General features: G+C 42.1%; 1 protein-coding gene across 2 annotated transcripts in view; it reads right to left on the reverse strand.

Annotated features, from left to right (window-relative positions):
• The window catches only part of WDR44 (WD repeat domain 44), a 95,096-nt gene that overhangs the window by 39,851 nt on the left and 30,370 nt on the right, over positions 1-24,875 (reverse strand). Inside the window, exons 1-9 of one of the 2 annotated variants that reach the window (XM_033946777.1) lie at positions 22,796-22,876; positions 19,031-19,196; positions 16,071-16,728; positions 11,657-11,787; positions 11,446-11,547; positions 8,760-8,896; positions 3,674-3,757; positions 1,670-1,776; positions 1,157-1,308 (exon numbers count right to left, since the gene is read on the reverse strand). In XM_033946777.1, the coding sequence (XP_033802668.1) occupies positions 1,157-1,308; positions 1,670-1,776; positions 3,674-3,757; positions 8,760-8,896; positions 11,446-11,547; positions 11,657-11,787; positions 16,071-16,728; positions 19,031-19,069 (1,410 nt within the window). In that variant the 5' untranslated portion in view covers positions 19,070-19,196; positions 22,796-22,876. Of the gene's footprint in view, positions 1-1,156; positions 1,309-1,669; positions 1,777-3,673; positions 3,758-8,759; positions 8,897-11,445; positions 11,548-11,656; positions 11,788-16,070; positions 16,729-19,030; positions 19,197-22,795; positions 22,877-24,875 lie in introns of those variants that run through there. The other variant, XM_033946776.1, reaches the window with a different exon arrangement.

Genomic DNA, 24,875 nt, shown 5'->3' on the forward strand with positions numbered 1-24,875 from the left:
AATAAATTCAAATAAATAAATGTTGTTACTGTCAGTATTTGGCAGGCAGGCATGCTGTGGTATTTTAGAATTAGGACACTAATAATCAATAGGGAAAAAGGTGCTTCTATATTCAGTATTAATGCATTATGTATGAATCTTGAAAAATTTAAGTGATGTTTAATGTGTAAAATGATTAATATATTCTGTATTTCACTTATTGAATATATTTTAAAAATGAATAAAGAATATATATAAAAAAAGTTTGATTGACTGAAGATGCAATCTGACCATATCATGGAGAAAGAAAAGGAAATAGCAATTCTCCAGTGCCTTGCTGTATCACAAGACCTTGAATTATATCAAATGGCTAGCTGACAACATGCACATGTCTCAACAATATGATCTTTTAACACTATTCCCCCTTCCTTTTCTTCCTAGCCTTTCTTTCCTGAACAGATTATAGCCTGGTATAACTATATCCTAGTAAACACCAAAAAGTCCAACAGGACAGAGAACCCACAGGTATAAAACAGTACAAAAGGAAGTGGGAACGGACAATGAACACTCCACTGAAGAACACTGATGTAAAACCAACTTGTATATTTCAGAAAAGGACACAAGCAGAAGCTGTGGACCCGACACAGCACTGTGTTTCGGCGTCTAAGGAACGCCTGCATCAGGGGTCACTGTGGCTTATATGTTCACTGGGATAAAACAAAGCTTGGTCCAACTAACATGCCAGATTAACCAAAATCACTGAAAAGCTATGGAAGCATTTTATTAAATAAACAAGTTGGTTTTACATCAGTGCAGTGCTCATTGTCCGTTCCCACTTCCTTTTGTACTACATAACTATGTCCTAGTCATGGTTCTCCATGAACCCTGGCTCTGTGATCACCACTATATCCAACTCATCTTCTTCCATCACAGCTTCTAGATCCAGAATCTTGTTCACCATACTTCGAACATTAGTATATACTGCTTTCCAGACACTACCCCCTTTTCTGTCTATGACTCAGGAAAGAAAAGCAAGGGGTCAGAATTACCTCAAAATACCAATTCAACATGAGAAACATGATATCTAGACTCTCCAAGTCAGCATTAACAGAAACAAAAATCATTTCTAAGAACACTGAACTGATAATCTAGTGGGATCTTAAAATATAAAACGTACCATATGCTCACCACTGAGATCCTGAACAACTTTAATCTGTTCAAAGTCAAAAGGACCCTTGAAGCCATGTGCAGCTTTGAATTTTACCGGTCTTGTGTATGGCATTCCTTCATCATCACTAGAAGATGGATCATCTTGATCGGTATGAAAAACTGTATCAAGCACAGAAAAAAATGTTCAGTGAAATATAAGCTGCTGGAACAGCTGACATCATCATCATCATTAACACAGACTTAAGAGTTTCCTCACTGGTAATAATTACACAGTATTAACCAAAGAAGATGGAGAGTGGTTTTTGTATTCATAATTGTCGATACAGGCCTAAAAAGTTTAAAAAATGATTCATTCAAACACAAACAAAGCAAGTGATAATAAATATCTCTTTTAGGATTCAGATGTTCTCTCTCCATGTTCCTCTACCAGAACCCATAAGTATAAAGTAAAGTTTGTTTTTTGCCCAAATTTATATATGAATTCACTATTGTTTTTTCATAATTTAGCAATTAAGCTTACCTTCATCCCGAACGCTTTTAACTTTATTAACAGCACGTTCACCATATTCTTCAGCAAGGTGTTTTGCTCTTTTCACCGATTTACCTAAAAATTTTTTCAGCTGAGTCCTGAAGACACAGAAAAGGTTATATACTTTCTCCAGCGTGTGATGCGATAAATCAATATAATAATTCATGATATTTAGATGGGACTGTCTCTGGGCCAATTTGCTTGTGAAATACAAATCACAAGGTTTATTTTTGCCTTTTCCTATTTTTAGGCCTCAACCTCTGAGCACAACTCTCTCCTCGGACACCTTTGCCATCATACTAGCAGCCTCCTACAGAGTCTATACTAAAGACTGCCTGAGCTACAGTGCACATGGATGGCCCTAAAGCAAATAATTAATCAGTGCTATGCTTTTTTTTTTTTTTAATTAAAACAAATAAGACCACAAAGGGCTCCTTTTACTAAGCTGCGCTAGCATTTTTAGCGCATGCTGCATTGCCGCGCGCGCTAAGCGCCAAGAACTAACGCCAGCTCAATGCTGGCGTTAGCATCTAGCACATGCGGCAATGCAGCACATGCTAAAACCGCTAGCGCAGCTTAGTAAAAGGAGCCCAAAGTCTACTATAGTTTCCTGTCCTGTTATATAATCAGAGACCCTACCTGACCTTTGGTTTTTGTCTACATTTCCTTACAAGAATTGCCTGCACATTACATTACATTAGTAACTTCTATTCTGCTTATACCTTGCAGTTCTAGGCAGATTACAGAAAGATAACTGGACATTTTCAGGAAGGTTACAGAAAATGGTGCTAATTACATGGTTGAGAGATTACTTGGAAAATTTCATGATTGGGAACAATAAGGAGATGTTTTAGTTTTTCTTGATAAATTTTCTGAATAGCAGGGTTTTAATTTCATATTATGTATTGTCCTAAATTCATTAAAAAGACAACCCAGCTGATTTACTTTATACAGCAACAGGAACAACAGATGTAAGTAAGCAAGACCTATCTCTACCTCTTAAGCCCCTACTTCTGCTTCAGGAAGCAGGCTGGAGAACCCACTCAGGCTCAGCTGCAGGCAACCAGGAAGAAGACTGGAATGCATTTTGAAGTTAACAATTAAGATATTCTGCCTCCATTATCAGTAGCATTGTTGACTACATCCTACAGATATGGTGAGGGTAAATATGTATATGGAGCTGTGGAATCAATGTTCTTGATGCAAAAGTTTATTGATCACCATAAAAGGCAAAATCATCCGCAATAAGTAACAGTGGCCCCAACACGGTCTGTGTTTTGGCTTCACAAGCCTTCTTCAGGCGTGCAGGGCAGTGTCCGCTCAGTGGATAAAAGTGAAAGTGGATATAAAAAATAAAATTGAACCTAAGCGCTCCAGAGGGAACTGAAGGAGAGAAAAAAAGAAGAGAGCAAGCCAGGACCCCTGAAGGAGGCTTGTGAAGCCAAAACACAGATTGTGTTGGGTCCTTAGTTACTGATTTTGGATGATTTTGTCTTTTATGGTGATCAATAAACTTTTGCATCAAGAACATCGATTTCACAGCTCCTTTTTCCTTGGATTTTCCTTATTTACTGTGGAATAACGGGCTTCTGTTATGTGCTAAATATGTATATGGTCATGCAGGTACCCCTGTCCTCTGACAGCTCTTGTACATTTTGAATGCTAATTTTTCACCACCCCTGAAACCAGATATTTTCTCTTCACTATCATCTATAAAAATGTGCCACCTTTACAATGGCACTTTTTAATTTTGCCCAATGCTGTTCTATGTCATTTATATAGCACCACCCTACAACTAAGTACCATACCAAAATATTTTATAACATAAGCTCCAAAGCACGTAGCTCCCCATATTCAGCAACATTTTATGTTATGTAACAGAAGCACAGTCCACTCTGGAGAAAACAATACCTAGCAAGAAGGATGCAAAATGTGACATTGCATGATTTTAAACATATCAGTCAATAAAAGTGGTTATTAAAACAAGTCTCTTACGTCTTTTGTTTTAACTTTCCACCATCAGAATCGGTTTGATGTGGCTGAAGCTTGTCCTCATCATCTGACTGTGCAGCATCAGTACTATAAAGAAGGGGACAACAATTATGAGTCTATTTTTTAAAAAAAATAAAAATCACTACAACATATTTCAAAAGAGTTGAGCATATGTTTAGTTTTATTAAACAAAAAGAAACAGTCTACACATTCTACATATAAGTGTGCATATATTTAAGCACAAAAAAAAAAGGTGGTGTTTAGTTTGCAGTAAGACAATGGACATCTCTGTGAGCTATGTAATATATGTACAGAATATTATAATGTATAACACTTTCAATTACAATTAGAAACATAGAAAATGACGGCAGAAAAGGGCCACGGCCCATCAAGTCTGCCCACTCTAATGATCCACCCCCTAATTTCCATGAAGAGATCCCACATGCTTAATAGAAGCCCACATGCTTGAAGTCCAATGATCTAAGTAATGCAAGGACAGCATAGACTTTATTTCAAATTCAAACTGACGGAAAAAGCCTCAGACAAAGGTCCTCCCACCTCCACAAAAGTGGTTTCTTAAAGTGGTTGAGCGGTCACCTCATTGGCAAAAAATCTTCAACAAAAAAATGAAAAAAAGCTCTATGCTGTGCTATGCTATAAAAAACAAAAAAGAGGCAGGGGACGCGTTCAACGTTCCACTTTAAAGTCTGATTGGTTGTGTCACATCCTGAGGCAGCAGATTTGTGAAACGCTGGCCACCGTCGGTGTACCGATCAGCGAAAGATAAGTGGAAATATATTTTTCTTCTATCGTTTTTGTTTTCTATAGCATAGCACAGCATAGAGCTTTTTTCATTTTTTTGTTGAAGGTTTTTTGTCAATGAGGTGACCGCTCAACCACCTTTAAGAAACCACTTTTGTGGAGGTGGGAGGGCCCTTGTCTGAGGCTTTTTCCTTCAGTTTGAATTTGGAAGAAAGTCTATGTTGTCCTTACATTACTTATACCGCTGGACTTCAAGCATCAATTGTAATTGAAGTGTTATTATATATTATTATTGACTTTTCATGATATCCGAGTCATTTTGGCAGAATATTATAATGTACATACATTTCCTGGCAACATAAATGCAGGCATTTATACCCGTTCTATGGCTGGTGAAAGGTTCAGTGCCTAAAATATAGGCACATATTTGTCCTGCTACATTAGTATTCTATAAAGAAAACATGTCTATTTATAGAATAGGTGCTTTCCTGGAGAACTAAAAATAGGTTCACTATTACAGAATTAGAGATGTGATCAGTAGAACAGTCATCCTAATAGTACTGTCAAGTGTCACAAACTGGGCAAATAAGTGGCACAAGCATGTTGAGCTTTTATCATCATCAAATGCTTTACTGAGAGGGATGAGATGGGAATTAGGGGTCAATTTACATGGTAGGATAGATGGACCTGAAGTGTGATGCAGACTAGGGCATATGTGTGCTGATCTGGGAGAACCTTATCTAGCAGGGCTCCTATGAACGTCAGTCACTGGATGGGGAGCAGGTGGGACTTTGGGTAGTTGAAAATGAACCTTAGTAGCTCCAACACCCGAATAGTTCCTTCCTTTGATGTATTCTTCACCAATCATCTAGATAAGGAAACACGCGAATTCCCAGTCTGTGTAGCAATGCTGTGACTACCATGAGACATTTTATAAAAACTGGGAGCCAACATGAGGCAAAATGGCAGAAGGTGGTACAGGTAACGGTGTATCCCTACTTTGAACTCAAGATGCTTTATGGAAAGTATATGGAATGTGGTTGTATAAACATCGTTTAAGTCCAGAGAGCAAAGCCAATCATTTTCCTGAATTATGGGATTAAGGTGCCTAAGAAAATCATCCTGAACTTTTCTTTGGCTCATAGGTCTAGGATAAAACAATCTCCTGTCTTTTGGGGGATCAAGAAGTACTTGGAATAAAATCTTCTTTATTTCTTCCTTGATAGAACAGACTCGACCACAATGATATTGGATAGTTCTACTTCCAAGTATCTACCTAACTTATTATCATTCCTTCTTTCATAAGAGAACTTCTAGAGCAAATGATACACATTTGCTCTACCTCGTATTTTCTTTCCTCCTTAGGAATTCATTATAGGAAGGCACTAAAGGGCTCCTGTTCTTAAAGATCTCTTCCAAATTGATCTGAAACATTCATCTTCTTACTATTCTTTGAAGAAATCTAAAGACTGACTTGCTCAGCAAATTTTTTTCTGTGAGTTTTTCCACAGTATTTTGTGACCCACATTGACCCTATTTTGGAAATTGGCAGAATACAAGAAATGTATCTATCGATTGATCTCATTGACCTGCAAAATGGAAGAGAGTTCCTGTAGAAGCAAGTCCTTGTGCTGAGAGCTTCATTTTGACACTCTCGGTGAGCACTTTGAAGATAGTCTTCACAAGAGCGGTCCGATTCAAGGAAAAAATTTTCAATTCGATTTAGCCTATCAAATCAATTTTTCAATTTGATTTCAATGACACAACTTTTTAAGTTTAAAGTTGAATCAATTTTTATTGTAAAACTAAACAAGCCAAATTAATAACAGATTGATCCTGCACAGTCAATGCTAACAGAAAAGCATGTTGTTTTCATACACACAGAACACAGATATACCTTCGCCCAGTATGAAATAAGTAATGACAAACTAAAGATAGAAATATGTAGACAAAAGTTAAACTAAACAGCCAAGAAGCCAGACTCTGCATACAATGCAACACCACAGAAACAGTAACACATGTCCCCTAACACTGTGTAAAATATAAAGATAGCAGATGTAAATTTGAAAAAACTGACAAATATTAATCACCACTTTACAAATTATTAAATAGAAATAAAACAAAAATGGAAAATACCATTTCACTGGACTAATTCATTTTTAAATTAGTTTTCAAAGGCCAAACCCTCATTCTTCAAGTTAGTACAATATACTGTTATTCTGGTATCCTATCCCGACCTGGTTAGTAAAAAATGTATTAAAATTAGTCTACTAAAAAGATTACTTTATTTCCATTTTCTATTTAAAAACATTTTTTTCAATAGAACTACAATAAAGCAACAACAAAAAAAATTTTCTTCTACCTTTTGTTATTTCTGCTTTAATCATCCTCTTCACTGTCTTCTTTCCATCGTCTGTCCTCTCTCCCTTCCATGCATCTGCCCCTTCCATCCACTGTGTCCCCATCATCCCCCCACCCGTGACCCTGCCTCTCCTTCTGTCCAGCTTTTCTCCTTCTGTTCCCTTTCTTATCCTACACCCCTCATCCCAGGGCAAGCATCTCTCTTTTTCTCTCCATTTATGGATTTAGCATCTTTTCCACTCTCCCCATTTCTCTCTCTCTTCTCTTCCAGCTCCCCTGTCCCAGCATCTCTCTCTCTTTTCCTCCTCTTCCACTCTTCCCCACTGTCTTATCTAATCTCTCTCTTGTCTCCAAGGCCATTTCCTTCATAAGAATATAAGAATTGCCACTGCTGGGTCAGACCCGGGGTCCATCATGCCCAGCAGTCCGCACACGTGGCAGCCCTCTGGTCAAAGACCAGCGCCCTGAGACTAGCCCTACCTGCGTACGTTCTGGTTCAGCAGGAACTTGTCTAACTTTGTCTTGAATCCCTGGAGGGTGTTTTCCCCTATGACAGACTCCAGCAGAGCGTTCTAGTTTTCTACCACTCTCTGGGTGAAGAAGAACTTCCTTATGTTCATACGGAATCTAACCCCTTTCAATTTTAGAGGGTGCCTGCCCTGTAGTAAGGCATCATTTTTTTCCTCCCCCAAGATTCTGCACCTTTCATCCATGTCCCTCGAGGTTTGATTACTCCCCCTATTCCCTTACACCCCTCCCTCACTTGCTCTCTTTGTCACCGCCCACCTTACACACACCCTGTCAACAGCACAGCCTTTACAACACACTGCTCTTGCCAGCGCCAGACCTTTCTTTCTGTCAGGTCCTGCCTACTTCTTGTTTCTGCAAAGGCAGGACCCGGCAGAAAGAAAGGCCCAACACTGGCAAGAGCAGCATTTTGTGAAGGCTGCCACTGTGGAGAAGTTCCTGACCATGATAACGCTGGGCCTGCACTGAATTGGTGAGGACGATTTTCTCCCCACATCGAATCAATTCAACTGAAGTGAATCAATTTGAATCAGGCAGCTCTAGTCTTCACCAATGAAATGTGTAACTTGTGTGGACTCCTGAGAAACCACTAGTCTGAGGTTATAAGGATTCACTTTTCCTGAAAAAAATTCAGCCTCCCTCAACCAGCAGGTTGTCTGGCATGGTCACTTTTTACTACAAGTATTCTCTCCTGGAGCCAATCAAAAACTCATCCCTTGCTCTGACTGGGGAGCTGGTTGGGACTTTTGAGCCCTCTGATGCCTCAGGCAGGAGTAAGAGTTTTCAGCTGACTGGTTCTTTTTGAGATCAGGTGATAGAGTTCACAAAAAGAAATATTATGGTCAGAAGATTGCAGGCCACTCCACAGAAGACTCGACTCGTATTTGCAGACCTGGCAAGGTTCTGTGTAGAGGAGAGCCTTTATTTTTCAATCCTTAATTTGAAGAATCCCTGTGCACCTGTGCATTTTTCTAGTTCTTTCTGAGCTAAGAGAGCTACTCTGTTTTGGTGAAGCTGAATGATGTCACCCACTTGTGTTGTTGATTCATGCAGCTAATGAATAAAATGTGTATGGATTATGAAAATTCAGCATCAAAATTGCATCACTAATAGTCTTCAAAAAGTCACTCAGAATTTTAACTGCTTAATATTATGTCCTTAACATACAGATATTCAGTGTCAACTATGTGGACATTTGGCTCTAAATTTCTATTTAAATACTGCAGTACAGTTAGGACCAAGATCACAAAAATAAAATTATAAAAAAAAGATTCTAAATGGTAAGTTCATCTAAAATCACTGTTCCTTACTTTGTAGACTAAATTATGTTCATAGATATATAAAACAAACAAACAAAAAACCCAGCTGATATAGAAAAAAAAAAAATACAACTAGATTCTTCATATTTGAAAAAAATATACACTGGAACTGGCCATACCTTACATATTCCTTCGTCCTTCTCATAATATGTAAAGTCAGGGGGTTAATGCCTGCTGGCAACTTTTCCTCTGCTAGGCTCAATGGTATTTCTTCACCGGTATCAAGGTTTTTGATCATTACACTTGCCAGAATCTCCTGTAGTAAAGCACAATAATAAATGCAATGCTTTGCATTATCAAAGTTTTCATTTAGATTCTTATCACCATATGACGTTTTTAAAGATTACAAAAGCAGACAAGAGCCTTTACATCATACAAATAACCCAAAAAGTAGAAATTTTAGCAAAAGGAATTTTTCTTTGAGTTTAATCTGGGTTTTATAGAATAGAGTCCGTGATTCACAAAAGCTCTGCATTAACTAAGTTAAATGCAAAAATACCTTTTCAAAACACTATCAAGATTATGTAGATATACTGGCAAACCAAAAAGCAAGCAGTTATAAAAGGCACTACTTATACATATATGCCATAACACACAGAGATGTGAAGGTATGTTTTGAGCAGTTCTTCAAAGAATGTGTGTATTGCATGCTTCTGAACTACAATACACATATATTCTGGCAAATTTAAAGGATGCATAACTCTTAACTAACTTCTCATTTGGATCTCAAGATGTATTTCAGTAGGCATTGCACTTTTCTCTCCAGAACTCAAGCCCACCTCAAATTATAAAAAGTTTTAGAGGCTAGCTCCCCAGACAAGCAGCTTTACAACATTTACCACTTATACATATAAAGGGTAGCAGGGCACCTGTGTGAGATGTTCAAAATATCTATTTTATTAAGGTAACAAAGGTACCTACAGAATGAGCGGGCATAAGATGAAGATGAAAGGGTGATGGATTCACAGTACAGCCTCCCAGCAGAGATGGTAGAGATGAGTATGGCATCCAAATTTAAGAAAGCATGCAACAATCACAAAGGATCTCTAAGGGACAGGAAGGAACTGCAGAGCTTAGCAGTTGGTATGGATGGACAAACAATGGGCAATATGGTCCACTTTGGCCATTGTATTCAAATGTTTCTATGATTACGTTTAGCTGTAACCTCTTTAGTATCTGCAACAGGAACCCCCCCAAAAAAAAACCCAACCAAAAAACAAAAACAAGATGCGCTTTCATGAGTAATGCCATCCTCTGAACATCTTTTCTAAAAACACATGCTTTTTATCTGAATGCATTATCCCAAATGCTCATTTTCTGACCCATATAACCTATACAAAAAGTCATCCTCTAAAAATCAGTGAAGTTCATCAGTCATTGAGATCCTAGTTCAAAACCTTTCATGGGTTCATCAGGTCTTTACTAGCCACAAATTTTGATATTAATTTATACCACCTGGCGGCCTGATGTCCTAGCATATTTGTCTGAAAGGAGAGAAACTGCAAACTATAAAAAATTTTCAAATTACGCCAATCAGGGAACCCTTTCTGAAAGGCCTGCTTAGATAAATATAGGAGGCGATTGTTTTTAATTATGACAGGTACAGATATACAATTGATTATGCGAAACTGGAAAAATTGGGACCGTCTAAATTTCACATTCTGGTGGGCAAATTTATGTTTAATTTATAAATATGAGAACATGAATGCTGATTTGTCGGGGAATATAAAAATTTTTAAATTAATATGGGGCCCATTGATGTCGTTTGTAGAATTATTATAGTTTTGAATTTTGTTGATATATCAAATGCACATCCAGGGGGAGGGGGGATGGATTTTTCTTTGAATTTAATTTTTGAATTTTTTATTGATTGATGGGGTGGGTTGGATTGGTTTGGGTTTTGAATAATTAAATATTTATATAGGTGCTTACTATTTCCTTATAAAGATGAAAAATGTTATTTGCACTTTTTGAAGGATATGAATATATTTCATTAATAACTATATAATAATATTTTGATGGGAAAAATGTATTGATCTATTTATATATTGTAAAGATTTTAAGTGATGTGTAAAGTGTAAAATTAACAGAACCGGTAGGCACCCAAGCTAAGTGAAAAATGCTGTTTAAACAACATTTTAAATCGATTTTCAAGGCACCTAAAAGTGCCAGAATCCTGCCTCCATAGGCGCTTTACAGCACCTAATGTCACTGTAGGCATGGCTAATGCCTACAGTGGCGCAATTCACGCCACTGGAAGTGTAGACTTGGAAAACCCTGGCCTACATTTCTGGTGCCTACCTTTGCTGGAGGCACGATTCTCTAAAAGGTGCTATCGCATGATTGACATGCAATCAGGGACCACTTTTAAGACGGTCACCGCCACCACCGCCGCCACCGGTGAGACAATTTGGGCAATCTAACAAAACTTGATGACAGCAACAACCAAAGCACCAACAGTAAGACTGTTCTTGTCAGCTAGCAAATGTGATGAGATGGAGTACAGGTCAAGCATACTATTCAGGTACTAATTTTGATCCAAACTTGATGATCATGAATGCTATCAGCTTAGAAATTAACTATAGCATGCACTGCTGCTACTATTTGGGGTTTTGTCAGGTACTTGTGACTTAGACTGGCCACTGTGGAAACAGGATACTGGGCTAGATGGACCACTGGTCTGACCTACTATGGTTATTCCTATGTTCTTATCTGTGGAATGTGCACTAGTCATGTACACCCAGCATTCCTCTGTACTTTTTCCATGTTTTACAGAGTTAACCTAAATTATTAGATGACTGTTACCTCATCAGTAAGTTCTCTTCCGGAGTTAGATCGGGGTCTTTGAGGACCGAACGTTTCAATTGCTATGGTTGCTATCTGTTCATCTGCTGCTCTTCCATTTTCCTGGAAATGAATTTGGATTGCATAAAATTAATGTACACATATTGGTGAATGGCAAAGTGTTTGTGCAAAGGGATCAGGGGTTTCTCAAAAAAATACAAAGCATACTAACCTGAGCAGTAACTATTTTTTCTCCACTAGTTGCACTAGCTAAATCCAAAGAATGTTGTGAATCTTTGGCCATACCCTCTGTGGCAGCATTTGGAGACAGGAGACCATCAGAAGTAAAACTGTCCCTAGCAACTGTAAAATATTTTAATATTAAAAACCCAAACTGGATAACACACAATAAAGTACAAGCATTAGCCTCTTTAGATCTACTAGTATTGTAAAGTCTTAAGCAATGATCAATGTCAGGGGGCAAGGTCTTTCATAATTTATTCACCTTGGATGCTTCATTCAATTAATTTATAATTTGTTAAGTTATAAAGTCAGCATAGCTGAAGTGTATTGCTTTTCAGTGAATCCTTATCTAAGTGTAATGACAGTGAGGAATGATATTTCCTAAGGCTTCCAGAGACAATGTTTCATCTTGGGCCCAAAACCCACACAAAATTTTACATTTTCAGAAAAGTCTTAATGCAAAGGGTTCATTTTATTGCTGTATTCTATAGAACTATATATAACAAAATAAGTAAATTAAAAAAACACAACAAATTTGAGGTTTTACTTTTAAAAAAATTACAGATTTACAATAATAGTATATTGCTACCTATTTAACATAAGCAGCTCCAAACAACTTGGTCAGAAATAACATTTATATCTTGGCCTACAGCCTTAGTTTTATAACAACAAAAAACCACAACTATCCAGTATTTCTTACTGTTACTACTTCAGTTTACATCAAGAAAAGAAAATAACCATTTTATTTCAGCTATTGAACTGATTGCTCATGATTGTTCCACAATTAAAAGGAGTAAATGTGTTACCCTAGAACAGTGGTTTTCAATGTAAGGCCGTGAGCCAAAGGCAGCAAACAGAGACCTTCTGGGTGGCCCACGCACCTGTCCCAGAGTTTAATTAGTTGCTCATGCTTAGCCTTCCTTGCAGCACCACTCTTTCACTCCTCAGGCTGCCAGCAGCATGAGTGAAGTAAATACGCTGCTTTTGACAGCCTAAAAGCTTTCCTTCTGCTACTGTTTTCAAAGACTGACAGAGTGGCATTGCCAGGAAGGAGAAGGGTGGGAGGTGGGAGGAAATCAAAGGGGGAGGGTACTAGAGAGATGCTGGATCACGGGGATGGGGAGGAAAGAAAGAAAGCGATGCCAGACCTCTGGGGGAGGGAAAGGAAAGGGAAGGGGAGGACAGAGATGCCAGACCACAGTAGGGAGAGGGAAAAGGGAAGGGAAGGAGAGGAGATGCCACACCACAAGAAGGGGGAAAGGGAAGGAGAGAGATGTTGGATTACTGGAGGGGGGGACGGAAGTAGAGAGAGATGTCAGACTAGGGAAGGAGGAGAGAGAAATTTCAGACTTCCTGGAGGGGGGAAGGACAGAGATGCCAGACTATGGTAGGGAGGAGAGAGTTACCAGACCACAGGAAGGGGGAAAGAGAGAAATGTTGGACAACTGGAAGGGGAAGGGGGGCTGTGGAGTCGGTAGATAAATCCTTTGACTCAGACTCCTCAGTTTCTTGTACCCATGACTCCGACTATTTAATATAGTAATGTATTTTCCACATTGATTGAAAGAAGGCAACATGCACGCCATTTAACCACAGAACTACTGACTAGGAAGCTGACGCTCTACTGTATTGGCCAGTTTAAATAAAAGACAAAAAAATTTTAAACAATAAAGTTTTATTTATTGTTTTTATCAAATGGCTATAAAGTAGTAGCTTAACTACATTAACAAAAACAAAAGCTGGAAAACCTAAAACAGTTTATATATTAAACTTGGAATATAGTTGTAGAGTAGAATAGCTGTTAAATGCAATCCAAAACTAATTCAATGTAGTGTTCTAAGAAACAGAATTGCTTCTGCCAGATCCTCTTTCATAGAAGCTCTTAAATCTGACTTGATTATTTTTAGAGCTGAAAATAGTCTTTCAACACTGACTTGGGTGGGTGGCATTGCTGTTACGGTTCTAGCCACATCACTAATAATCTCGGGATAAACGAGGATGGCTTCTTCTACAGTCAGTTTCGATGAGCGATCATACTTTTCTACTTCTTTTAATTCTTTAAAAATCTCCTGCTGGAATCTCTTTATTTGGACATTTTCTGGTTGTTTATCTTTCACACATATGCGACGTCGCTTTACTGAATTCAATATAAGAAAAGAAACTGAAAGTTTTATTCAAAAATAAGCAATGATTCAGAAGTTACAGCTATTTTACGTGAAACGTAATTTACCATGCAACATTTAAAAAATTTGCCCGCTTTTCGGCATAGAAAGGTTTAAATGGAAAGCTTACGTAAATACCTCTCAGGGGCTGTACATTGAAGGACCTTACTCTTAAGGCGGTTTTCTTGGGGGTCATTACTTCCGCAAGACTCGTTTCAGTGTTGTAGGCCTTTTTTCATGTAGCACAAGCATGGAAAAGACTAGTTGGAGATCCCAGGCAGGAACCGACAACCGGATCAGTAGCCGGATCAGTTTTGCAACTCTCAAGAACCGAATCACATCCAAAGAGGAGGCTAAATGCTTACAACCAGGGCAGGATTAATTTGTCGAGAGACCTTAGGCACCCAAGTACACTGGGCCCCCTGCCCCACCCCACCCCACCATGCGCCCAGGCGGAAACAGGAAGCTACGGGCAAGCAGCACATCTTGCACAATTACAATTCCTGTTGCCTTTCTTACCCGCGTTGCTTGCTTGTCTTACTTTCCGTCGATGGGGGAGGGCGCATTGCTGATCAGGGTGGGGCCCGCATTGCCGATTGGGGGGGGCCCGCGTTGGCGATCGATGTTGGAGGGGCCCATCGCCGTTTGGACAAAACAATGTTGATGCCCTCCTTCATCAGGCCCCCCTGACCATTTCGGGCCCTAGGCACGTACCTACTTGGCCTATTGGTTAATCCTGCCCTGCTTACAATGAAAAACACAATGAAAGGAAGACAAAGCAGCAATATACACCTGAAAGGAAAACCAAGCAAGGCCTCGCTCCAGTCCATCCTGCAGAAAACTCCAGAATGTGAGGCAAAACAGCCTCACATTCTGGAGAACCATGCCACGTGCAGAACACTACTCCTCAAAAATACGCTAACCACAGATATAAGCCAGAGTAGAGATCACTTTATCCAAATATACCTTTTTCCTTAGGCGAACCCTTTCAAGAACCAAGCCATAAGTCTAACAGGACCCGGATCAAACACTGGAATAGGACTCAGAGTCAGAAGATCAGGCTGGGGGGGGGGGCAGCGGGAGAGGATCTGCCACTAGCAGACGAACCAGAATTGCATACTACGGGTGCCTGAGCCAGACCGGAGACATGAGAATCACGTGGCCGGCGTGTTGGGCAATGTGAAGAAGAACACTGCCTACTGGAGGCCACAGAGGAAAGACATGCAGTAGGCCTTCCATTGGCCAAGCCTGCACCAGAGCATTCAAACCCTCGGCCTGACAATCCCTGAACATGACTGATAAAACCTCGGTGCTTTGGTGTCGACATTTGAGTCCATGAAATCCATGATCGGCCAACCACAAGACTGAACAATCAACTCGAAGGCTTCCAGCCTGAGACATCACTCACCGGGATCCAGCACATGATAATTGAGAAAATCCACCTGGATATTGTCCACATCGGCAATGTAGGAAGCCAAGGTGTCCCTAAGATGAGTCTCCACTCATTCCATGAGAAGAGAGGTCTCCAGTGCCACCAGATAACTCTTGGTGCTCTCCTGATGATTGACACAGGCCACTCCCATGGTATTGTCTGAGAGGACTCGAACTGACTTGCCCTCCAGCCAGGACTGGAATTCCACCAATGCTAGATGAATGGCTCTGGTCTCCAGAACATTGATCAACCAGGACACCTCCACTGGCGACCAGCATCTCTGAGCCGAGTGACACTGAGCTCCCCAACCGAGAAGATTGGCATACATGAGAAGCACTGTCCACTGGGGATGATCGAGACTCACCCCTGAATCAGATTGAAAGACAGGAGCTACCAGTGTAGGCTGTGCCAAACTAATCCCTGGAGTGGGACCGGCACCTTGAAAAATCTCCGCCCATAACATCAGACTCATCTAACGGATCTGGAAAATCCTCCCCAAGACATTAGATTGGAGGTTTTGGTAAGAAGTACTGCTTTTTTGACACATCAAAAAATAGATACTTTGCATGATTAATGATTCTGTTATAGCCTAAGCATTCTTATTACATGTTTGTGTTATTTCTGTTATTTTATTCTGTTGGTAAATGTTGTTATTCACCTGGATTTGTGGATAGGTGGGATACACATTTTTCAAATAAGTAAATATATAAAATAAACACACCATGTCAGAAAAAGTATCTAGTGCACATTTATAATCACAAAAAACAGAATTTTAAAGCATATATCATTATATCCACACGTATACTGACCTTCTAAACATGACTTCGGAACCTCTAATTCTAATTCATTTTTCTTTTTTCGTGGCGGTGGGGCTGGTCTTGAAGGTGGAGGTGGTCTAGGAGGAGGAGCATTTACTGGAGGTGGAGGACGGGCTGGAGCAGATTTCTTTGTGCTAGCAACTATATCTGGTTCTACAGTAACTTGTCTTGGGGGTTTAGCAGGAGGCATTTGTTCTGTGGTAGATAAATCTTTGGCAGGTGAAGTATCCAAGACAATCTGCTCTTCCAGGTCTTTGTATTTCAATTCTGTTTCCCCATTATTCAATTTTTTTTCAGAAGTACTACTTGTCTCTATTTTGCGACACTCTTGAGTTGCATTTATAATGTCTGCTAATTCAGTAAGTTCATCTATTGGGATCTCTGAGACATCCTCTAAAGGAGAGTAAAGCTTTTCAGAATTACTCTCAATTTGCTCATGAGAATTTTTATTCAGAGAGTCTCCAATATCCTCTGGCAGTGTTGTTTCTGTAATTAACAGTTCGGGAATATTTTTAAGAAGATCTGTTTCAGCATTTAAATTACTGGTATCTGAAATATGATCATTAGGTACTTCATTATCAGTGACGTTCAAATGTCCATCTCCCACTTCAGTTGACTTCTGGCTTTCTTCTAGAATACTGTCAATAATCTTACAAAAAAAATCATTAAGTGTCTCTTAAAAACTAAGAACTTGTACATCATAAGTATCAAGAAGCAAACAATACAGACATATATGTAGAACACCCCCAACATTTTACCAATTATTACAATGTTTTCTAGGAAAAAGAATGACAATATTGAATGTTCATCACTGTTAAATCAGAAACACAGAAATAAAATTCAATCTTTAAAAACAAAGCAAAAAAAATAGACAATGCTTGTTTACTAGACGAATTTAATATATTTCTTGACTAGCTTTCAGGAGTTTAAACCAAAACAGGTTCAGATAAGCAAAATAACTATCACCCTCTTTTACTAAGGCACGCTAGCCGATTTAGTGAGCGCTAAATGCTAACGCGTCCATTATATTCTATAGGCGCGTCATCATTTAGCGCGCCTTAGTAAAAGAGGGGGGTATACGTCCTGATAAATTTGATTTGCAATTAAAAACTGGCATGGAGAAGAAAAACAAGAGAAAGCAAGCTTTTACTTACACAAGTTTGGTTTTTTTTTAAAATTGTTTGGGCAGGGGGAAGGATGGAAGAATAAATGTAAATAGTTTATAGCACTAAAAAAATGGATTAATAGGTATATATTAAATTTTACAAACACATACATACACACAAATAGATTTTTTTGGCCAAAAAAGGCATCAAAAATTAATCTTGGTTTATATTTGAGACCTACTTTCTTCCTACCCTTGAGATGTCCGGCATTCCTACATTCTCTCCCTCTCAGCAGTATCCTTCCTCCTCTGCCCCTGTTACCACCACTGCCAGCCCACTGACTCATTCACTCCCTCCCCCCACCCCAAACAGGGATGACTCGCACTTAGTTCCTCCCTCTCTTCCCAGACCCACCAGTGCCCCCCCCCCAGGTCTACTGTACCTCTCAGGTGGACTAGTGGCACTTTGGGGCAGGAGCAAACTTCACTTGCTCCTGCCCAAGCTCTGTCTGCGGTAATAATGTCTGCTACAACTTCCAAATGCAATCTCATGAGACTGCTGCTGGAAAACAAGGCAGCCATTTTTACCACAGACACAGAATGAGTAGGAGTGAATGGGGATTGTTCCTGCCCCAATGCACCATTAGACAACTAGAGAGATATGGTAGGCCTTGGGGAAGGGGGGGTCTACCAGTGTGAGGAAAGAACCAAGGGCTAGATTCACTAAAGTCAGCGATTGTCGCTAAACCTGTTTTCACAGGTTTAGCAACGATCGCTGCTAACCAACCAGATTCACAAAATGACCCACTGCATGTTTTTCCCCTCAATCGTCCATTTTCCGATCCGGCTATGCAAATTAGCAAAACCCCATGCAAAATAGCCAAGCGAATGATTCACTTACATTGCTTGGCTATTTAGCATCAGGTTTTACTGATCCTAAAACCTGATTGCTGTAGACCTGTCGGTAATTGTGTTACCGACGGGTCTCCCTGATTTTTTTTTCATTTTTTTTGAATTGGCACATATATTTTGCATGTATTACACACGCAGAATATCTGCCCAATTTAAAAAAAAAAAAGTAAAACGTCTCCCAAAAGACCCCCAAACCTCCCAAAATGGCAGGAGGGATGCCCACTCCCTCCTGCCACCAGACCCTCCCCCCAAACTTAAATATGGCGGAAGGGATGCCCTTCCCTCCTGTCAGCAGAGGCTACCCTCCATCGGTCCCCCTCCTCCCTCAGACCCCCTCCTCCCTGGTACCTTTAGTCGAGAGCAGGAGGAGTGCTCAGTCAGTCCCATCCGCAATAAAGGCCTTAAGCCCTTCCCTGGTGCATCATCTGATGCACATGGAGGGGCCTAAGGCCCTGATTGGCTCAGAGGCATCAAGCCCCTCCTCTTGGGTGGGTTCTTAGGTGTCTGAGCCAATCAGGGACTCCCTTAGGCCCCCTCTGTACCCTGGATACAAGGGGAGGAGCCTTAGGAGCATGGCTTTCACGCCCATTTTTTTCCATTCAGAAATGTTGTTACATGTGCACTTTTCTTAAAGAGGGTGCCCTTTTTCCACACTGCACAATTTATAAGAAGAGTGCACACTCTGCAAACTATTATCAATGAAAGACATTTCGCCACAAACATCACTCTATCCTAGAAATATACCCTCTTTCCAGCATAATCAGACAGATTAAATTCCTCTATTGTATATGCCAGTGCACAGGTACCTTTCAGTATTCATTTAGCAAGCCATCACTATAGCTAAGCCCTTGAATCTCTTATCACTTACAGTCCAATGTTTATGCTCATATATCCACCCACTCCCCTTTCTTTTTTAGTAAGTTATGGAACTCACAATGTCTTCCTCTCTCGTTCTCACTCCCAGTACCTGCATACTCCTTGGGTGGGTTCCAGTCAAAAGATGTATACAAAAACCCTCTTTATCTATGGTATGAGGAATCCACCAGTCGCAAAGACTTCTGCTTCAAAAGGTGACTTTCTTTTTGGCAACTAATTCCAGTCTATAGTGAAGTGAAAAGTGATGGAGAGATGTTTTCATCACTACTCTACAGATATCTTCCAGGAAAACAAATTTATACTCTGTCCAGGGGCTACTGGGTCCTCTCTCACAAATGCACTTCTGGGGACCTTTGTAGCTTCATATCTGTGTGTGCCATATGTCACTGTGATGGCCTCCCTTATTCTTGTGACCAAAGTGGCTTTTGAAACCACCTCACCGCTTTGGGAACTGCCAAAAAGTATAAAAACCTGTTGGTCTTTCAGAAAGATTCAATCATCACCAGATAGCAGAGAGTTGTAATGCTTTGTAGATGTAGCAGCCTGCTGGCTTGTTATTCCTTAAGCTTTACAGGATGTATTAGCAGGGTAACTCTTATACACAGGAGTTAAATGCCAGGCCGCTCTCAAGCCCAGCCTGCACAACGTTTGGGATCTGAACTCTTCATAGGGAAAAAACACATACTTTTCCTTGCACCAGGTAACAAAAATCACCTACATCCTTTTATGTTTCAGAATGGTCTTCATCACTATACTAGTCACCTACCTTGTTGGACACAGAGCAAATACTGACAGGCAACTCATTGCACTCTATAGCAGATGCAGCAGGAACTCTCTGTTTCCCCCTGCTGGTACAGTGGTTCTTAAAACTGTCCTAGGGAACCCCCAGCCAGTCGGGTTTTCAAGATATTCCGAATGAATACGCATGAGGCAGATTTGCATGCCTGTCACCTCTATTATATGTAAATCTGCTTCATGCATATTCATTCGGGATATCTTGAAAACTGACTGGCTGGGGGTCCCCAGTAAATGTTTAAGAACTACTGCTATATTTATTTCCACGTCTGCAATGGTCTAGCATGGATGAAAATGAATGGGACAAAGTGATAAAGGTAAGCAAAAACATATAAACAGCTAAGGAATAAAGTATATTTGGTCAGGTGTAATGATATATACCGTATTTTCGCGGATATAACGCGCGCGTTATACGTGATTTTACGTACCGCGCATTATATGCCTGAGCGCGGTATACAAAAGTTTTTAAACATAGTTCCCACCCCGCCCGACGCCCGATTCACCCCCCCAGCAGGACCGCTCGCACCCCCACCCCGAACGACCGCTCGCACGCGCTCCCACCCGCACCCGCATCCACGATCGGAGCAAGAGGGAGCCCAAGCCCTCTTGCCCGGCCGACTCCCCGACGTCCGATACATCCCCCCCCCGGCAGGACCACTCGCACCCTCACCCCGAAGGACCGCCGACTCCCCAACAATATCGGGCCAGGAGGGAGCCCAAACCCTCCTGGCCACGGCGACCCCCTAACCCCACCCCGCACTACATTACGGGCAGGAGGGATCCCAGGCCCTCCTGCCCTCGACGCAAACCCCCCTCCCTCCAACGACCGCCCCCCCCCCCAAGAACCTCCGACCGCCCCCCCAGCCGACCCGCGACCCCCCTGGCCGACCCCCACGACCCCCCCACCCCCCTTCCCCGTACCTTTGGAAGTTGGACGGACAAACGGGAGCCAAACCCGCCTGTCCGGCAGGCAGCCAACGAAAGGAATGAGGCCGGATTGGCCCATCCGTCCTAAAGCTCCGCCTACTGGTGGGGCCTAAGGCGCGTGGGCCAATCAGAATAGGCCCTGGAGCCTTAGGTCCCACCTGGGGGCGCGGCCTGAGGCACATGGGCCAAACCCGACCATGTGTCTCAGGCCGCGCCCCCAGGTGGGACCTAAGGCTCCAGGGCCTATTCTGATTGGCCCACGCGCCTTAGGCCCCACCAGTAGGCGGAGCTTTAGGACGGATGGGCCAATCCGGCCTCATTCCTTCGTTGGCTGCCTGCCGGACAGGCGGGTTTGGCTCCCGTCTGTCCGGCCAACTTCCAAAGGTACGGGGAAGGGGGGTGGGGGGGTCGTGGGGGTCGGCCATGGGGGTCGCGGGTCGGCTGGGGGGGAGGGGGGTTTGCGTCGAGGGCAGGAGGGCCTGGGATCCCTCCTGCCCGTAATGTAGTGCGGGGTGGGGTTAGGGGGTCGCCGTGGCCAGGAGGGTTTGGGCTCCCTTCTGGCCCAACTACACAAAGGTACGGGGAAGGCGGGTGGGGGTGTCGTGGGGGTCGGCCAGGGGGGTCGCGGGTCGGCTGGGGGACGGGCGGAGGTTCTTGGGGGGGGGCGGTCGTTGGGGGGAGGGGGTTTGCGTCGAGGGCAGGAGGGCCTGGGATCCCTCCTGCCCGTAATGTAGTGCGGGGTGGGGTTAGGGGGTCGCCGTGGCCAGGAGGGTTTGGGCTCCCTCCTGGCCCGATATTGTTGGGGAGTCGGCGGTCCTTCGGGGTGAGGGTGCGAGTGGTCCTGCCGGGGGGGGGGGATGTATCGGACGTCGGGGGGGGGCATCAGGCTTTCAGGATGGGGACAGACCTTCAAGGGGGGACAGGACTTCAAGGGAGGACAGTGCACGGAAAGTCAGGGGGGGTGAACGGAGAGTCGGGACAGTGCACGGAAGTCAGGGGGGGTGAACGGAGAGTCGGGACAGCGCACGGAAAGTCAGGGCGGGCGAAAGGAGAGTCGGGCAGCATGCGCGTTATATGCCTGAGCGCGGTATAGAAAAGTTTTTGTACATATCATCGTGATTTCTGCGCGCTATACCCCTGTGCGCGTTTTACAATGGTGCGCGTTATATCCGCGAAAATACGGTAACAGCGGTAGGGCAGCTGAACACAGCCCTAGTAAATGACTGCTGAAGCAGATCAACAATGATCCGCTCTTCTGAGTGGACCTCCTGACACAAATTATAATGAGTAAAAGAGGGAGACCTGTACGATAGAAACTGGAAGTGGAGCAGATGTGCACATATAGCACACCTCTGCAACTCTCTTCCGATATCCAGATATTTTGGAGAAAGCACTATCCAAGACTAGGAGAATCTCACTTTGGTTCTGGAGAAGTCTGATATTTATTTATTCAATTTTCTGTACCGTTCTCCCAAGGGAGCTCAGAACGGTTTACATGAATTTATTCAGGTACTCAAGCATTTTTCCATATCTGTCCCAGTGGGCTCACAAGCTATCTAATGTACCAAGGGCAATGGAGGGATTAAGTGACTTGCCCAGGATCACAAGGAGTAGCATGAGTTTGAACCCACAACCTCAGGGTGCTGAGGCTGTAGCTTTAACTACTGTGCCACACTGCGCCATAGGTGTAGAGAAAGAACCATTGACAAAATATATGGAAGGAGTGCAGGAAAACACCTCTAAAGCTCTCCCCCTCCCAGCCTCTTCTTGGGAGAAAGAGCTAGTGAGTACAGGAGGGTGGGAAGACACAGAGGGAAAGAGACACTAACCAGTGGGGACAGCAAACAAAGAGATAGCAAATGTACATGGTAGAGAGAGGAAGTTGGCATAGCGAGAGAATGGATATGGGTTTAAGCTGGAGTTGTTGTCAGTAGCAGAGTTTGAGGCAAAAATAGCAGAAGAGCTAAATTTGTAGGAAAGAGGTGACAAGATAAAGAGAGGTGACTTAGCAGGGGCAGAGGAATGAATAGCTCCTCCAGTGAATTTTACCAAGTGTCAACCAGTTGATATTAAAACAATAAATAAATAATTAAAAACAAACCTCTTTGGAGTTATCTTTCTTATGTTCTATAACCATTGGACCGTCCCCACATTTTTCCGTATTACTGTAAACTTCCTATAAAAACACAGGTAGACAGTAAGACACATTACCTTAAAAAATATTCATTTATCAGAAAACATATTACAAATAAAAAAAGCATTGCCATTGTTAACTATTCAGGCCCTGTTGTGCTTGTGAGTACGTAGTTCAACCAGTCACATTTTCATTTCACTCTATAACTACACTCCTAAGAAGGTAACAATAAATGTTAAAAATAACATATAAGTTTTTCCTTAATTTCCGTTTATATATTACATTTTGGATCTTTTGTATACTTAAGCTGATTTAAGGTAAATTTTGTATTTTGAAGTGTTTTCTTTTTAGATTTTCTTGTCTTAAAAGCTTTGAGGGGCATAATAAAAAAAAACGTCTAAGTCCCCTTTTGGCCTAAGGCCTTAAACGTTGAAAGTAGAAGCAGGGAAAACGTCCAAAAGGAGTTTTTTTGAAAATGGCCTGCCTCTACGTTCAGTTGTTTAAATGCCCAGACCACCACTATGTCTAAACTTATACCATATAATCAACCTAAAAAAAGCCTAAGCCCCAAACGTCCAAAACAAGGGCTTTGCGGCAAAGGAGGATCCAGTCCTTCGCCTAAAAGCTGGATTCTGTAACCGGTGTCTGTCAAAAACAACACCATTTACAGAAACCACCCCCCTCAAGAGCCCAGGCCCTCTTGCCCCGCGATCTCCTCCCCTCCCCCCACACGATCCGGCCAGGAGGGAGCCCAAGCCCTCCTGGCCCGCGACACCCTCTATCTCCTACCTCCCACTAAAATACGGACAGGAGGGATCCCAGGCCCTCCTGCCCTTAACGAATTCCCCCCCACGACTGCCCCCCCAAACCCCCAATCGGCCCCCCCGACTCGCGACACCCCCCCCCCCGCCGACCCCACGAACCCCCCACCCCCACTTCCCCATACCTTAAAAAAAGTTGGTCGGACGGACGGGTGCCAAGCCCATCCGACAGGCCAGCCATCACGGGAATGGCTGGCCTTAGGGCCTGATTGGCACAGGCGGCTCAAACCCCGCCCACAGGTGGGGCTTGAGGCGCCTGGGCCAACCGGAATCGGCCCAGTTGTCTTAGGTCCTTCCTGTGGGTGGGGCCATAGGCACATGGCACAATATGATCCAAGATTCCAAAATCAAAACTACAAAGCTTCATAAGCTATCTAGATAGGCTACCTTGTAAAGATGTGTCTTTATGATAAAATAACACCTTTAGCTTTCAGGTCAGAAATAAGCAAAAGGGGAATAAAGCTAAGCAAACAAGTCCATAAGGATTTTTTGTTGCAGGGAGCTTGGGGAGGGATAGGGACCCATACTCCCTGTGGTAAAGGCCCCAAGCCATAAATCTCACCAAGCTATTGCCCATTGATGATGGCTTGGGCTGTGGAGATATCACCAATATCTCCTGTACTATTTAACATCTATTTAAGAGTACTAGGGAATAACCATCCCTTGACCCAGGATCATATCTTCTCTTATGCAGATATCTTCATTCTCCGCATAGTTTCAAGTTTATTTAAAATTTTTTATACTGCTTAATCAAACTTCTAGGTGGTGTACAATGAAAACTACCATAAAAACTAATTAAAATTGAGAGATGCTAAACAATACCAGGGCAAATTAATAGAACACATGACGTGACATATAGACTTACTTCAAACAAATGGGAAAAAGAGGGCAAGAACTACAATCTTTGGAGAAAAGAGCACAAAAAGAGGAAAAAAACAATAGGAGAGGGTAAAAACTACGAAGCTTTGTTTTAGTCCTTAAAAGGACAGTTATTGTCCAAAAGCATCCTGGAACAAGAATGTTTTAAACTTAGATTTAAATTGATTTAATGCGGATTTGATGCGTAAGTGGGCAGCGAGTTCCAGAGAGAGGGTGCAGTGACAGCGAAATTATTAGATCTCAACGTGTTGATTGACTTTAAAGATGGTACAACAAGGAGATTCTGTGACATAGAACAAAGCGATTTAGAAGGACTATAAGGGATTAAAAGTCTGTCAATGAACTTT

Source organism: Geotrypetes seraphini, chromosome 5 (assembly GCF_902459505.1).
Source record: "Geotrypetes seraphini chromosome 5, aGeoSer1.1, whole genome shotgun sequence".
NCBI lineage: Eukaryota > Metazoa > Chordata > Amphibia > Gymnophiona > Dermophiidae > Geotrypetes > Geotrypetes seraphini.